This window comes from Indicator indicator, chromosome 35 (assembly GCF_027791375.1).
Source record: "Indicator indicator isolate 239-I01 chromosome 35, UM_Iind_1.1, whole genome shotgun sequence".
NCBI lineage: Eukaryota > Metazoa > Chordata > Aves > Piciformes > Indicatoridae > Indicator > Indicator indicator.
The window spans coordinates 4388248-4404758 of record NC_072044.1 but is presented as its reverse complement, the minus strand read 5'-3'; the positions used below and the strand labels follow the sequence as shown (position 1 = coordinate 4404758).

At 61.7% G+C, this 16511-nt stretch overlaps 1 protein-coding gene across 1 annotated transcript; it reads right to left on the bottom strand.

Moving 5' to 3' along the window:
- Nucleotides 1-3744: 3744 nt before the first annotated feature.
- On the bottom strand, nucleotides 3745-8717 carry GPR37L1 (G protein-coupled receptor 37 like 1). Its single transcript, XM_054395927.1, has 2 exons — nucleotides 8040-8717; nucleotides 3745-4554 (listed from the first exon to the last, which is right to left on the bottom strand). Exons 1-2 carry the CDS (start codon nucleotides 8715-8717, stop codon nucleotides 3745-3747), a joined length of 1488 nt encoding a protein of 495 aa, XP_054251902.1.
- Between the last annotated feature and the right edge of the window lie 7794 nt (nucleotides 8718-16511).

Here is a 16511-nt window from a genome sequence, read left to right as displayed (position 1 = left end):
GGCCCTGCAGCCCGTGGCTCAGCCTGGGAAGATGCCATGGTCCAAGCCCCTGCCCCTCTTCTGCTCTGTCCCTCCAGCTCTCTCTCTAGATGGGTATTTTTAGGGGACCCCAGACTCCACTGGCATTGAGGTGGAGCCTTCATTTTTATTGTAAAGAAGCTGTTCCCCTGCCCCCGGCACAGTCCTGTCGTTGTCCTGTGTACACTCTCTGTATGTATATACCTCCTCATCTTTTAATTTAACTGTAGTGCTGTCACTGAGCTGGGCCCTGCCAGCCCAGGAAGGCTCTGGCCAAGGCTCAGTGCTGGGTGGTGGCAGAAGGCAGCCCCCTTGGCGATGGGGCTGTGCCAGGCTGTGGGCAGGTCTCCTCAGGCTCCTTTGTCACTTTCCAGGGTGTCCTGCCTGTACCCCCAGGCATAGAGCACACTGGGGGTGTCAGGAGCGTGCCCACCTTGCCCTTTGTGGGGCTTTAGCCCCATGGGCAGGGTTCAGGGGAGAGCTGATGCCATCCCCCTGGCTCCTCACCCCACCATGGGGACAGCCATTAGTCACAACCTGCCACAGTCAGCCTCCCCCACCACTGCCCCTGGCTGCATGCCACTGCCCCAGCCCCTCCTCACCACCCTGGGCCACATGTCCCCATGTCCTGTGTCCCCCCTGGCCCCTGTGCCTGGGCTGGATCCTGCCCTGCTGCCCAGTCCTGCTGCTCGGCTGTGCTGGGGCAGCAGTGCCAGGGACTGGCAATCCCAGGGGCCAGTGTCAGTGCAGGAGGGGCCTGGCAATTGCCAGCAGCCCCTGTGAGGAGTCCAGGGCTGGCTCCTGCCTCCTCACTGTCCCTGGACAGTTCAGCCCCATGTAGCCTCTTGGGGTGGCCATGCTGGCCCCACGTGCCAAAAGCATCACCTGTGCCCAACTGGGGGATGCCAGGGAGGGGGACACATGGAGACAGCTGGAGACAGGCACGAGGCCACGAGAGCCTCTGTGACCCTCAGTGCTGCCACCAGAGCCAGGGACACCTTCCCTGTGCCCTGCTCCCACCCCCAGCTCTGCTGCCCTGGCTGGGGGAGCACAACTGGATCCTTGTCTGGGGGTGGTGGGAGGGCAAGAGGAAATGTTTTGGGGGCCAGGGAGGCTGTGCCAGGCTCTGCCATGTGATGAGTTGTTTGGTCTCTGCAGGTGCAGCCTAGGGGCCTGGCCAGGTCAGTTGGGACCAGTCTGGGGAAGGGCTTAGCTGGGCTGGGAGGGGTGGGGAGAGGGTGGGCAAGTCAGAGGCAGCTGCCTGACCCCAGCTGCTGCCTGGGGGAGAAGGTGGCAGTGGCCCAGGAGCAGGGGGCTGCAGGGCCCTCTCCCAGCCCCTTCCTCTGCTCAGCCCCAGGGTGGTGAGGCTGGGGGGGAGGTTCTCTTCTGTTCTTGTTTTTGCAGAGTTGCACAAAGAGAGGGTTTGGGTTTGGTTTTTCTGTTGTGGTTTTTTTTTAATTTAATGACTTGTAAAGTGTTGTCAGCCTCTACTCCTCCTTTTATTTCTATTTTTTTTAAGAGATATTTTGGCTCAGATTTGACCTCTGTTGGGAAATGATTCTTGTAACTGTACAATTTTTTTGCCTCCTAATAAATTAACAATTTTGCGTTGGGGGTGTGGTTGCAGGCACATCACTTCCTCCCCCTCACTGCCACCCACCCCGGGGGCTGTTCCCAGGCCTCAGAACACAGATCAAGGCAGCACTGCAAACCCAGCTGGTCCTTCTCACCCAGAAGGTGCTGGAGCCAATGCTGGTAGCTGTAGATGCTTCATTTTCTTGGCCTGCATGTAGAGAGGAGCTTGGAGACCTCTGGCTGTGGCCATCACTGCTGCTGCCTCTGTGCCCACATCGTGCCCCAGGGCCCCACTTTGGTGCTGGGTTTGCAGCAGGCTTGCTGTGTGGTTCTCTTCTCCTTGCTTGCTTGCCCACACGACACTTCTGGGGCTGTGGCCACTACTGGTGGGACTACCTCTGCCCCACGTTCCATGTGTGTACCGTGCCTGGGTACCTGGGGGCTGGGGCTTAGCCTGGCTCTGCAGGTGCTCTGCAGCCCATGGTGCTCACGGCACTGCTGTGCCCTCCCTGCCCCCTGCTCTCCTCCACAGGCTCCTCAGCCCCGTGGGACCTCAGCACAAGCTGGGCTTTGTTCACCCTTGGCCCGGGCTCAGGACAGAGCAGTGTGGACCAAGCACATGAGAGCCGTCCCCGCTCTCTTCCTCCCGAGCCCCCGCAGGGACCCCGCACACCCCGTGGGGACCAAAGGGGTGAGGGTAGGGAGGGCAGCCCAGGCTCTGCTCCCCACCTGCCAGCCCCACTCCAGAAGGAGACCTCTCTGCTTCCTGGCTGCCGCCGAGCCACGGGGCCCAGCCCCGGCCGGGGGGAGGGACGGCAAAGAGGCTGTTTGTGCTCTCTGCGAGAAGCGGAGCTGTGGTTGCCCTGGGAACGGAGCTGCGAGAGCGGAGCCCGGCGAGCGCCGCCGCCGCACAAAGGCCGCAGTGAGCCCCTGGCATTCCCCCGGCCATGGCAACCGGCGCCCTCGCCCCGGCATTCGCGGCCTGGGGCTGGTGCCAGCGGCCAGACAAGGAGCTCTAAGAGCTGCGGGGCCGGGCACGTCCTGCCTGCCCTCAGCCCGGGCCTGCCGCTCCTGCTGCTCCCCGACACCCCCGGGGCGCAGGAGCCTCGGCCGGGGGGGGTCCGTGTGGGGCTCGGCAATCCTGATGCCCCGAAACCGTCACTCTGGCAGAGTGCTGTGCCCACAGCAGGCAGGGGGTGAAGGCGGGAGCGCTGTGTGGGGCCGTTCGGGTGAGAGGTGCTCACCTCATCGGCTGCCCAGGGACTGCTGGGGGCGGTGGTCCCGGCGCTGCGCGGCGGCAGCCTTGGTGCTGCACAGCGCGGCTGAGGGAGCGGCGGCGAGGAAGCGGCTGCGGGGGCTGCCTCACAGGCTGTGCGGCAAGCACCTCAGCCCAGCGCCGGGATGGCCAGGCTTTGCTGGGACCAGTTTGAGTCCGATAAACCCCCAAGCCCAGGGTTTTGGAAGGAACCATCCCAGAAGCTGGCTTGGCACTGGCTCCTCCGCACCACCCCAGAGGGAGGGAGGCAGAGGGGCTCAAGTGCTGCCCGCTGTGGCATGGCACAGCACTTTTCTTGCCACCACCCGCGGCCAGAGCCCCCACGCTTTGGAGAGGAGCCACCCAGGCTCTGGCTGCGCAGGGCTGTGCTGGATGGCGGCACTGTGACCTGCTCGAGGGTACTGCTTTATTGAGCTCTTACAGGGCACTGCTTGGAGCCACTGGGACACAAAGGGTCACTGGGACCTGCTCCTACTGTGGAGGGGGCTGGCAGGAGGGGACGGGACAGGACGAGGGCAGTTTGTGTTTGCTGTGTCCTCTGCATGCCACCATGGAAACTCTCTGCAGTTTCAGATGGGACCTTTCTGGCACAACTCCATCTCCAGAACAGCACCCGCTGCGAGCCAGGCTAGGCAGCCAGCAGCAGGGTGGTGCTGATGTCCTCGCTGGCCTTTGGGCAGAGGCAAGGCTGCCAATGGAGCTGCGGGGATTGGGGTTTCAAGCCCTACTTGCCCAACGTGGGGTTTGAAACCCGTGGTGCAGCCCCTGAGCTGTCTCTTCTGCTGGCTCCACGTCCAGACACAGGCTCTAACGCAGAACAGTGTTTGGTCTTGGGAGGAGGTGGTGGAATGATCTCTACAGCTCCCCGGTGGCACTTAGCAGGGTGTGCCGAGGGCCAGGAGCGGGGGAGGGGACTCCCGGGGCTTGTCAAAGAAGATGGAGGAGGACATCTCAGTTTTGAGCTTGCTGTCAGCGCTGCCCTCGCTGGAGGCCGTGTCGGGGCCGCAGCCCTCGCAGCAGCAGCAGCAGCAGTCCATGAAGGCCTGGCCCAGGGGTCTGCAGAGGCACAGGAGCAGGACAGGCGTCACCGAGCACTTGAAGAAGAGGAAGAATTGGTTGATGAGGCTGAGCAGGTCCAAGGTCTGCTTGGACATGTCGGGGGACATGTAGGCCACCACGATGTTGCAGACGTTCTCGGGGGTGGTGCAGAGCCCGTAGATGGTGGCCAGGCCAATGATGGTGCAGTTCAGGTGGCTTTCACTCGGGCCCTGCTTGGTGCCTCGGCGTTCGGTCTTCTCGGAGCTGCGGATCCGCCTGGTCACCAGCTGGCAGCTGAGGGTGAAGAGGATGGGCAGGCAGAAGTAGCAGCCGAAGTACCACCACATGCGAGCGTTCTGGTAGGTCAGCACCAGCGAGTAGATGGACTCGGGCAGCTCGGCCCAAGGCTTCATGGTGCAGTACTCTGCCACCATGCCGGACACGGGCATCGGGTCCTGTGCCAGCTGCCAGAGCAGGATCTCAGGCACCGACAGCGTCATGGAGCCCACCCAGATGACAGCCAGCTTGGCAATGATGGACTGGCACCGCTCGATGGGCCGGGCGCTGGCCGCGGGGCTGGTGGCTGCGTGGAACCTGTCGATGCCCAGGGCACAGAGGCTGAAGGTGGTGACTCCCAGCGATGACACCTGGCAGGGAGGCACAACAGGTGGGCCTGGCTGCAGGGCCTGCAGGGGGCTTGGGCTCGGGAGGCTGGTGGCAAATCCTTGGTGACCCAAGACCACGGCCTGAGACCCAAAGCTATAGAGAGGTCACAGCCCAGGATCTGAGCCACCCTGTGGCTCCTGACAGGGCAGTGGATAAAAATGTCCTTTGACCCCTTTGTCCCTGACTAGCTCTTGCCTGCAGAGGGGAAGGCTTTGCTGGATGCTGTCTGTCCACCCAGGCAAGGTGGGAACAGCAGGATTGTCCCTCAGGCTTTTCCTCTGTCCTGCATGGCTATTGGAGAGAAAAAGCAGAGACCATCACACCCTCCAGCAGCTTCCTAGGGTCCCCAAGGCCACCCAGCTGCCCCAGGCTGGCATGGCCCTGCCCTGCTCTGCAGAGCTGCTGCCTGATCCTGGCCAGGCCAAGCAAGCTGAAGGCATCCTTGTCACAGATCAGCTTGGGGCAATTTCCGCTGCATTGAGAGTGGCAGGAAAAAACATCTCATGTGCCAAAGGGAAGAGGCCAAAGCAGGCAGAGGAACCATGGTGGCTCTGGAAGGGCTGGCAAGGCACTGAGGGTCATGATTGACGTTCACAGCCCCAGCCCCAGAGCTTCAGCTTTGCCCTGAGCCAAGTCCCACAGTCCTTGGCCAGGAAAAGGGCAGTCACATGCTGGTGCTCCCAAGTCCTGTGGCCACTCTGGCCACAAGTGGTCAGACATCACCCTGTACACGAGGACCTTCCCAGCTCTCTAGAAATCTCCCAGGGTTCTGTGTGATGCCCAGGCAGCAGCCCCCAACAGGCCTGGCACTGCCTGCCCCAACCTGCCCCAGTCTCTTCCAGTGCTGCTGTGTTGGCCTCTTCAGCAGCTCATGCCCAGCACTTTGCCAGCAGCCAGCACCACCTCTGTGTTCTGCAGAGCACCATCTGCCCAGTCACAGCCTAAGGGCACCAGCCCAGCATCCCCATCCTGCACCCAGCCCCAGCACCCAGCAGTGCTGCCCATGGCCCAGCTTCTCTGCCCACTGCCAAGAGCACTCAGCACCCTTGCTGTACCCCACGACCAGCACCCAGTGCACTTGCTCAGCTCCCTGGTTGGCAACTGCAGCCTTCCCAGCACTGCTATGCTGTTGACCTACACCCTGCAGATTTTTGTGTCTCTTCTGGTCCCCTTGGTCCTGGCACATAATTGAGATGTGGCAGAGCATCCTTCCCCAGTGCCCTGGCAGGGATGTGGCTGGTGCCAGTGGTCACCCCAGGCACATCCTTGCACATCCGTGTCACCACGAGCCTGTGTGGCCAGCTCTGCTCCAAACCCTGCCTTGGTGCCCCCTCACAGAGCATTTGAGTAGCTACAAAGCAGAGGGCAGAAGGTTTGCTCCTTGCAGAGTTCACCCAGCAGCCTGCAGTGCCAGCACAGCACTATGTAGGAAGGCTGAGCACCAGCTCCTGGACTGCAGGCTGATGTCCCCTTGTGTGGCTGACTCTTTGCTGAGGATTTAGCTCTGGCCTGACCATGCCCACCCACCCAGGATGAAGGGTCCTCAGGTGAACAGAGAAGCCTTGAAGACACTTTCTGCCCTCCCAGAAGCAGGGAGGGCAGGGCAGGATTGGCAGCTGAGGGGCCAGAGCAGGAGCATGGCCTTCTCAGGCTGAGCCTGGCTGAGCCGTGGCTCCCTGCCCATCCTGCAGCAGCTCCAACATCCCTCATCCCTCCCAAGGGCACCCTGTACCTGAAGATGCCACCCTCAGGGATCTCCCCCTGGGACATGGCCAGGGATGCCATGAGCAACCCAGAGATTGGTCATGGGAGATCATCCTCAGGGAGAGGCCTGGTCTGGGCACATCCCCTTCCCATCCTTACCTGGGCACTGAGCCTGTCCTGGCAAATGTGGCTCTGTGTTCCTGCCCCTCTATGAGCCCTTCCAAGTGGCTGTGACATAAGCAGCTTGAGGTGGAGGATAGGGACAGAGCAGAGACCTTCAGAAAGGGGCAGCTCCTGCCCCCTGAGCAGGGCACAGGAGCTGCACATCTCCAGCAAACCCCACACTGCCCACTGGGCTGGGACTGGCAGGATACCCACAGTGCATGTCCAGCACCCCAGCCCTGCTCCCAAAGGACCCAGTGGCATTGCCAGGGTGCCCTGTAAGGGATGTGCATAGCAAGAGCTGCCCATGACCATCCACGGACTCCGGAGTGTGGGCAGCGGCACTGGGGAGCTGTCTCCGTGCCAGGGGCATACAGCAGCAGGGTAGGGCAGTGGCCTCAGCCCTGGCAGTGGGGGCTGTGCAGCCCATCCAGGCTCATGTCCATCCCCAGCCTGCAGGAGCCAGCTAGGGAGCAGTATGTACCCAGGTCCTGCAAAGCAGCCTGTGTGTGCCACCCTCCAGCAGAAGCTGGCCCGGGGTGAGGGATGCTGGGGAGGGGCTGGTGTCAGTGCCTTAGGGGCTGCTCTCTGCCCTTCCAGCCATTAGCTGTCTGAGCAGGCTTGGCTCCTGCTGATAGGCACTGACCACCTTGGTGATAATGGAAACAGCTCTCAGCTCACAGTGGTGACCACCCTGGGAGGCCAGGACTGGCCTGGGCATGGGTATCACAGGGTGCAGTGCTCCCACACAGCCTCAGGTCTGGGGAGAGCAAGGGCAGCAGCCCCCAGGCAGGGCCTCCAGCACAAGCCTGCAGCTGCTCCCTGTGTGTTGTCACCATGGGAGAAGCAGGTTTGGGATCCTGTCTGACCTGACCCAGCCTGAGGGTCTCCAGGGACCTGGCACTGCCTCTGATCAGTTCCAGCCTGGTGTTTACACTCTGACAAACTGGGGTCTGGAGCCCCAGACAACACACATAGGCAAGCACAGGGGCACAGAAGGGAGCAGCCTGACCCCAGAACCCACTGCAATGCCCACAGGAAGGGTTTGTTCCCAGCCCAAGAGCAGGACCATGCAGAGTGATGCCATCTGGGGTGTTCTTGCCCTCCCTGCCTTCCCCTGCCAGTCCCTGTAGCCTTCTCCGTGGGTACCCAGCTCATGCCAGATATGGCCAACCCATCACACATGAGGCTTGAGGAACAGCAAAGATCTCAGCTTCCCAAACCTAATTCCTGGGCTCTCCCATCCCAGTGCTGCTCGGCACTGCCCGATCTGCAGCCCCTTGCCTTTGGGTCGTCCTCAGCATCCCCCCAGGGCCATGGACGAAGTGCCTGGCTGGCTAGACAAAGGAGGGTTTCATCAGCTCTCCCCAGCCTTGGCAGTGTCGTTACTGTCTGCAGAGCCTCAGGAACCGCCCAGGGCAGAGGCAAAGGGAAGGTCAGTATCGGCAGCATCCCTCAGCTCCTTGCTGTGCCCCACACTTGGGGTCTCTGGGGCACACAGCCCTTGTGCCAGGCCACAAGCAGCACAGACTGCCCTCCAAGCAAGAAAGCAGAGAGGAGCCAAGTCCTTGTGCCCACCCAGGGCCCTGTGCCCCCTTACCTCCACGAAGGGCACGATGCGGCAGGACATGTCCCCCAGCAGCCTCTTCTTGGTGATCTCGTTGAAGATGACCACAGGCAGGCAGAAGAAGAGGATGAGGAAGTCCCAGAAAGCCAGGCTGGCCAGGATGGAGTTCCAGGCACTCTTCAAGTAGTAGTTGTGCCACACGATGCACATGACAGAGAGGTTGGCGATGATGCCCACAGCAAAGACGATGAGGGACAGGCCCATGACGGCGTAGGCGCTGTAGGAGCTCTCTGTCACCGGGTACAGAGGATTCTGGATCTGCAGCCGCCTGCCAGGCACTGTCGTCAGGTTGGGCTGCAGCTTTGCCCCCTCCCCATCCGTGGGCACCCCCTGCTGCTGCTCAGAAGGATCTGTGCTGGATGGCAGCAGGGCCCTGGTGGGATGCAGGCTGGCAGAATTGAGGGGCCGTGGGAACTCGACCCGCACCCCTGGCACGTACTGCTGCACCGACTTCGAGTCCTCCTCCGTGCCCCGGCGCAGCCTCTCCTTCGTCAGCCCCGGGCTGGCCTGGGAAGCCGGCAGAGCCTTGCCCCAGTCTGCACCCTGCCCATGCTGGGCTCTGCCTTCGCCAGGATGCCCATCCCTCCCTTGCGTGGCCGCAGCCCCTGGTGCCAGCAGCAGCAGCAGCAGGACAAGTGGGGGCGAAGCCATGGTGCCCTCTGTGCCCTCCGGAGACAGCGTGTGGCGGGGGGCAGAGCCCCAAGCAGGGAGCCCCGGGGCTTCAGGCACAGGGGAGCAGCAACGGCGGTGCCCGGCTCCGGGGCTGCTCTGCGCTCCGGGGCGCTGCGGGCGGAATAAAAGCGGCGCCGAGCCCTCTGCTGGTCACCACCCGCTCCGGGCACGCTGCCAGCGGCGTGGGGACAGCCCCCCAGGACAAACCGGACCAAAGATGCGCACCGCTTCCACTGAGATGGACTGAGCTCAGCTCTTCCCACCCAAGGTCTCTCAGGCACGAAGGATGCCTGAGGTCTGGCACTGGGCACGTGTGGCACAGCCCCTGCACACTCAGCCTGGACTCAGGACCCCTTCGAATGGCCACAGCACCTCCCTCGGGCTTCCCTCCGTGGGAGGGCAAGAGGAAGGACTGGCTGGCCTCGTGTGGTGCTCCTGCCACCCTGGGGTGTCAGATCTGCTGGCCCAGCACTTCCAAGGTTTGTTGTTGCTTTTGCAATTGACTCCCACCCTGGGTCAGGGCTTTAGAGAGCACTCAGGTTCCTGATGCCTAAGACTCCTCCCCGTACCCATCATCTCCCTACTAACATCAGCGTTCCCCACTTGCATCTCCTCCCCATGCCCATCACCACTGCTCTGCCCTAGGCTCCTGTTCCCCACCCTGTGAGCTCTCCCTGTGCTGTCACCTCTCCCGTGACTGTGGCTGCCCTCTGGGGACATGCCCTGTGGCACACAGGCAGCCCATGGAGATAAACATCAGGCTGGAAGCAGCGAGGCTACCCCAGACCCTGGCAGTTCAAGGAGTCTGTCCCTCTCTTGCACAGGCAGTGGCAAGGGCTGGGATGCCTCAGCCCATGTCAGCCACCCAACAGCAGCTCTGCCCTAGCTGGGACCCCACTGCAGTCTCTGTCTTGCACTGTGCCTGCTCCCCCCAGAGCCAGAAGCAGCTCTGGGCTGACACCATGGAGCTCTGAGGGGGGCATGGGACTCCTGCTGCATCCCTGGGAGCTGAGAGAGCTGCTGCCACTGGAGTCACTACAGGGAAACTGAGTCCCAGAACCCAGAGGCTGCCCGTTCCAGGTGAGCATGACCACAGCTAGCAGGACATTGGCTGACAGGAGTCTCAGCAGGGAAATGCTCCTGCTCTGCTCCAAATTACAGGGCATTCAGGTGGCCCTTGGTACTGATGGGCCTTGGTGCAGCTGGGCTGGCAGAGACTCCTACTGCAGAGAGGGGCAGGAGGAATCTTTGCTCTCACAGAATCACAGTGGTGGGGGCTGGAAATGACCTCTGGAGATCATCCAGTCCAACCCCCCCCTACCAGACCAGGGTCACCTAGAGAGGTCACACAGGAACACATCCAGATGGGTTTTCAATGTCTCCAGAGGAGACTCCACCACCTCTCTGGGCAGCCTGCTCCAGGGCTCCCTCACCCTTAAATTACAGAAGTTCCTCCTCATGTTCAGATGAACTTCTGATGTTCCAGTCTGTGTCCATTGCCCCTTGTCCTGTCCCTGGGCACCACTGAACCAAGCCTGGCCCTAACTTCCTGACACCCACCCTAGAAGTATTGATCAGCATTGATCAGATGCCCCTCAGGCTGCTCTCCTCCAGACTAAACAGCCCCAACTCTCTCAGCCTTTCCCACCACAGAGCTGTTCCAGTCCCTTCAGCAGCTTTGTAGCCCTTTGCTCTCCCCTCTCCAGCAGTTCCCTGAGGTCCTTCTTGAACTGGGGAGCTCAGACCTGGACACAGTCCTGCAGATGTGGCCTCAGGAGGCCAGAGCAGAGGCACAGGAGAACCTCCCTTGACCTGCTGGCCACACTCTTGATGCACCCCAGGATGCCACTGGTCCCCTATCCAGGAGGGCATATTGCTGGCTCATGGTCACCCTGCTGTCCCCTGTCACCCTGCTGCCAGGCCCTTTTCCCCAGAGCTGCTCTCTAACAAATCAGCCCCCAAGCTGTACTGCTACCCAGATGGGGTTCTCAAATCCTTTGGCTTAGCCAAGGGCAAGTCCTTGACCCCTCCTGCGCTGGAGCCAGTTCCTGCCTTGTGCATGGCAGCTGATCAGCAAAGGCCACAGAAATCAGAGGCACACCTGCAGCCTAGCAGCTTTTGCTTGAGGTGCTTCCTGCCCAGGGAGGAGCTGGCAGCTGTGCCTGGTGCAGCCCTTTCTCACAATGCTTCCCCTGCAGCTGGGGGCTGCTGTTTGTGAGCTTTGAGCATCATTTGGCTATTTCCAAGGAGGAGAGGCTGAGGGTTGCAGGAGCAGACAGTGACACCAGCACCTCTGGCTGACCACTGGCCCACTGCCAGTGAAGGCCACCTGGCACACAGGGAGAATGTCTGAGGCTGAGCTCAGTGACAGCCTGAAGACCTGGGCTGGGCTAAAAATTGCTTCAGCTGCTCTGCAAGGGACCCAAAGAAAATCTGTGAAACGTTCATAGAGTCACAGAATGGTTTGGGTTGGAAGGGACCTCAAAGCTCCTCCAGCTCCAACCCCCTGTCATGGGCAGGGACACCTCCCACCAGCACAGCTTGCCCAAGGCCTCATCCAGCCTGGCCTTGAGCACCTCCAGGGAGGGGACATCCACAGCCTCCCTGGGCAACCTGTGCCAGTCTCTCCCCACCCTCACTCTCAACAATTTCTTCCTCCTCTCCACTCTCAATCTCCCCTCTCCCAGCTCAAAGCCATTGTCCCTCATCCTGGCACTCCCAGCCCTTGTCCAAAGTCCCTCCCCAGCTCTCCTGGAGCCCTTCAGGTGCTGCAAGGCTGCTCTGAGGTCTCCCTGGAGCCTTCTCTTCTCCAGCCTGAACAGCCCCAACTCTCCCAGCCTGTCCCCACAGGGGAGGTTCTCCAGTCTCTGATCATCTTTGTGGCCTCCTCTGGCCCCTCTCCAGCAGCTCCAGGTCCTTCTTGTGCTGGGGGCACCAGAGCCAGGAGACCAACTCCAGCATTCATCACTACTCTGGTCTTGCCCCACTGTTCTCTGCCTAAAATGATCCAAATTGAGAACAATCCCCAGATGAGATGAACTGTGTCCAGTCAGCATGGGGCACAATGCTGTGCCCAGGTGTGGAGATGCCAGCAGACCCAGGGCATGGGCAACTTGGCCAGCCAAGCATTGACAGCATTTCAGTTGTGCTGCCTGGTGACCATCTGGACAAGGAGGAGCAGGGGCAAGGCAGGGCTTGGTGCAGGAGCTCAGAGGAGGCTGAGGTCTTTGCTCATTGCCCACATTAGCTCAGAGGAGGGAGCCCTTGGTGCACTGCTGGCCTGCCAGGAGGCATGGCAGGGTGCTGGGTGCCAGCAGCTCCCAGCAGAGAGGCTGGGAGGTGTTTTCCCGCAAGCAGCTATTTTTAGTTTCATTTCATGGGCGTTGCACAACGGTGGAGTGTGTCATGGAGCTACCTGAAGACAACAGCAGAGTTCACTGGGGCAAGGTGACACCTCAGTGGTGTGGGAGTGACCTCAGACAGGCTCTGTCACACAGGGAATCACTGCCCAAGCAGCCTCTGAGATGCTTCTCCTGCTCCCCTCTGTCCAGGAACTCCCAGCCAGCATCCCCAGGCTGGGGGCCAGACACCAGCCCAGAGGCTCTCTGCTCAGCAAACTTTTCCCTTGCCCAGCCCAGATTCACAGACGCCTGAGGCTGTTTCTCAGGAGATGAGCCTCTGCCTGGGGGCTGCAGACATCTCCCTGGAAGTGCTTCAGCAGACCCCAGGCTTTCCCCTGGGGCCCAGGGGAGGCTTCTCCCTACATTCTCTATTCCAGAGATTTCATTCAACCCTCCAAGTTTTGGACAAGTCTGAATAAAAACCACATCCCACCCTGAGACCCCCTGGAGCCTCAGGGGAAGCCCTCAGCACCACATTCAAACCAATCTGACGGAAAGCAGCAGCAGCCAGAAGTGTCTCTGAGCCTGCCTTGCACCACACCAAACATCTGCCCCATCTGGGGACCTTTCTGAGCTGTCCCTTTGGAGCAGGAGAGCTTTGTTGCAGCCAGGGGTGGTTACGGAGCCACCCAGCAACTGTCTCACCTCCCACCCACCAGGGCTCTCCAGGTGCTCAGCAGGGACACAGGAGCATGCCCTGTCAGGTGGCACTGCTGGACTGTCTCTCCCTGGCTGGAGGGGTACCAGCACCAAGACCCCAGGGTGTGAGAGGGCAGTGCCTGTCTCAGTGATGAGTTTCTGTGGCTCCCCTCTTGCCTCCCCAGGGAGTTGCAGTGTCCCACTCATGCCCCAGCACCACCCTCAGGAAGGAGCCCAGTATCAGTTTCTCCTTCTTCCCTGGCCCTGTGATGGAATTCCCCAGGCAGTTTGCTCTGATCCAAGCACAAGGGCATGACTGAGGTGAAGGAAGCTTGGAAGCCTGGGCAGCAACAAGCTGTGCCTGCAGCCATGATGCCACCTGCTGAGATGGGCAGCAGGAAGGGTGGTGGTCAGCTGAGGGGACATGGTGCTGTCTGCATGAGGCTATGAGCAGCATTTTTGCTAGGAGCAGACAGCACGAGAGATGCTGAGCTGAGCTTGCAGGCAGTCTGGGTGAACAGCAGGGTGGCAGGGATGAGCTGCCCTGCTCCCCATGGCAGGCACCACCCTGGCACCTTGGCACTGAGGCCCTCACCCATGACCTCCATCAGCCCTCCTCCCCATGGCCTCACTCCTGCTGCTCTGCACCTGCAGCTGGGCAGGTCTGTGCCCTGCCAAGCCATTGTGTAAGTGTCCTCACCAAGGGCTCTGGGAGGTGCCAGACATCCACCTTCCCCCTGCTCTTGGCAGAAACACAGGACCCCAACAGTGAGCTTAGACCCAGCACAGCTGAGAGCCTCTTGCAACTACAGACTGAGGCCACCAAGGAGCAGGCACCCCCAGCTCTGCCCCTGAGCTGTCTCAGTTATTGGAAGCAGTTTGCCTTAAATCAGAGTCAATGTCAGAAATGCCTCTGAGGCTGCAGCCTGGAGCATTGCTGAGTTCCCCAGGGCTGCCCCCAGCAGCTGCCAGCAGGCATGGAGCTGCCCTGGGGGCCTTGCAGACACAGTAGGGCAAGCTGCCCCTGGCACCCCTCAGCTGGTGGCACCTCTGTTGCTAGAGTGCCTGTGGGCAGAGCTGGCTCAGCAGCCAGAGAGAGCAGAAAGGTCTCCTTTGTCTGCAGGCAGCAGCCTAGGCTGGTGACAGGGCTGGCCCACACCTGTTTGCTCTGCTGCTGCATGGAGCTTGGTGGCTCCTTGGAAAGGGGACAGAGGGCAGGAAGGGGACAGGCAAACACAGGTGGCTGGTGCAGGCACAGCCTGTGCTGGGGCAGCTGCTGCTCTGGAGGCAGAGCAGTGGAAGGTGGCACTGCTGAGGAGCTCCTCACCACTGCCCTGTCTCCTCCCCAAGATGCTCCTCTACGATTTTTATGCCAACCATCTGTGCCCACCCTGGCTCAGAGTTAACTCCTGGTATCCTGGGCTGAGCCAGCCTCCCTTGGTGCCTTATGGTACAGCCTGGAGTCCCCAGCAGTGTGCCAGGGACGCTGCCCTGCAGGGCTGGCATACAGTGGGCAGTCCAGACAGTGGAGGCCTTTGGCTGAAGCAGCCTGGGATGTTTGACCAGCACAGCTTGGTGAGAGCTGGGTGCAGGAGCCAGGAAAGTCTCTCAGCTCCTCCTTCCCTGCTCCTGCCTCCCTCCAGAGCTCATGAATAGCCTCTGCTGCCCCTCCACAGCACTGAGCTCCCTGCAGCTGGCACTGCCAGACCTGCTGTGGGCCACTGGCTCTGCTCCTGTGTGCAGGGTTCCCAGTGGGCACTGGTTTGAAGCACACCATGAGCCCTCCATGCCAGTCTGCAGCAGGGAATCCAAAAGGGCAGTGGGGATTTCCCTGGGGCCACAGCAGGAGGTGAGTTCCCAGGGCTTCCTCGCATGGCTCACCACAGGGCCCTGCAGGCTCTGCCTGGGCTGGGGCCATGGCACCAGAGGTGTTGCCAGCCCCAGGCAGGTCGTGTCCAGGGCAGGAACTGAGGGCCCAGGGCAGAGGCATCATGGGGCAGGGGCAGTGTGGGGCAGGGGCAGTGTGGGGCAGGGGCAGTGCAGGGGAGGGGCAGTGTGGGGGAGGGGCAGTGTGGGGCAGGAGCAGTGTGGGGGAGCGGCAGCATGGGGCAGGGGCAGCGTGGGGCAGATGCAGCGTGGGGCAGGGGCAGCATGGGGCAGATGCAGTGTGGGGGAGGGGCAGCATGGGGGAGGGGCAGCGTGGGGCAGGGGCAGCGTGGGGGAGGGGCAGTGTGGGGGAGCGGCAGCATGGGGCAGGGGCAGCGTGGGGCAGATGCAGCGTGGGGCAGGGGCAGCGTGGGGCAGGGGCAGCGTGGGGCAGATGCAGTGTGGGGGAGGGGCAGCGTGGGGGAGGGGCAGCGTGGGGCAGGGCCAGCGTGGGGGAGGGGCAGCATGGGGCAGGGGCAGTGTGGGGGAGGGGCAGTGTGAGGGAGGGGCAGCGTGGGACAGGGGCAGTGTGAGGGAGGGGCAGCGTGGGGCAGGGGCAGTGTGGGGCAGGGGCAGCATGAGGACTCGCAAAGGCAAAAGCACAGCTCAGGGCAACCCCTCCCCCCCACCCCCACTTTTAATGCACAGAGCAGGCCGTCCCCAAGCCCTCTGCCTGCTCTGGTGGGGGATGAGGTATTTGGGTTCTCCACTTGTCTCAGGTCAGTCCCTCCACCTCTACAAACAGCTCCTCTGGGTTTTGTGCTAAGCCCCACAGTCCCTTGCTGTGTGTCCCCTTCTCTGTGGCTGGGCACTTCAGAGCTGTGTGGGGCTTGGGTTGGGGGTGGCAGCTGCACAGGGACCATTGCAGCTGCCCCTCTAAGTCGTGGGGGATGCCAGCTGGGGCATCTGTGGAACCACAGTGCTGCAAGGCCGGGGACTTGCCACCCTTGTTTCCTAGAGCCACCTCCAGGGAGCTCTCAGTGAACCCCAGCTCCTCCTGCAGCCCTGCAGCTCCAGGGCAGGAGAAAGGTCTGGGCAAGCTCTGAGGGCAGGAGGGCTGTGCTGGTGACTTGTGTTTGGGCTGCCATCCCCACTGGTGTCGGCAGAGGGAGGGGCAGCTGGGGTGACCTGTGACTGTGCCACCTGCCTCCAGAGCTTGGGCAGTGAGGAAACACCAGTGGAAAAAACCTGCTGCAGAGGCTGATGGTGAGCAGCCCTCAGCCTCCAGCCAGGCTCTTACCCAGCGGCCAACGGTGGGGAACAGGGATCAGGGGAGCCTGAGGCTTAACAGGGCCTAGGGCAAGGTCCTGCACCTGGGGCAGGGCAGTCCTTGCTATCAGTCCAGGCTGGGGGTGATGAGATAGAGCAGCCCTGCAGAGAAGGACTTGGGGGTGCTGGTGGGGGAGAAGCTGGGCAGGAGCCAGCAATGGGCACTGGCAGCACAGAAGGCCAAGGGCAGCCTGGGCTGCACCCAAAGCAGTGTGGCCAGAGCTGGAGAGAGAGGATCCTGCCCTCTGCTCTGCTCTGGGGAGACCTCACCTGCAGGGCTGGGTTCAGCTCTGGGGCCCCCAACACAGGAAGGACGTGGAGCTGATGGAGAGGGTCCAGAGGAGGCCACAAAGATGATCAAAGGTCTGGAGAGCCTCTGCTATAGGGACAGGCTGAGGGAGCTGGGGGTGTTCAGTCTGGAGAAGAGAAGGGTCCAGGGAGACCTTAGAGCTCTATTTCAATATCTGCAGGGAGCTGCAGGCAGACTGGGGAGGGACTGTCCAGAAGGGGCTGTGGGGATAGGACAAGAGGCAATGGT

Excerpts from the sequence above, each read along its gene's own strand:
- GPR37L1 (XM_054395927.1), bottom strand. The coding sequence starts at position 8,717 with ATGGCTTCGCCCCCACTTGTCCTGCTGCTGCTGCTGCTGGCACCAGGG. Across the intron at positions 4,555-8,039 it reads GCATCGTGCCCTTCGTGGAG|GTGTCATCGCTGGGAGTCAC; the intron begins GTAAGGGGGCAC and ends CCTCCCTGCCAG.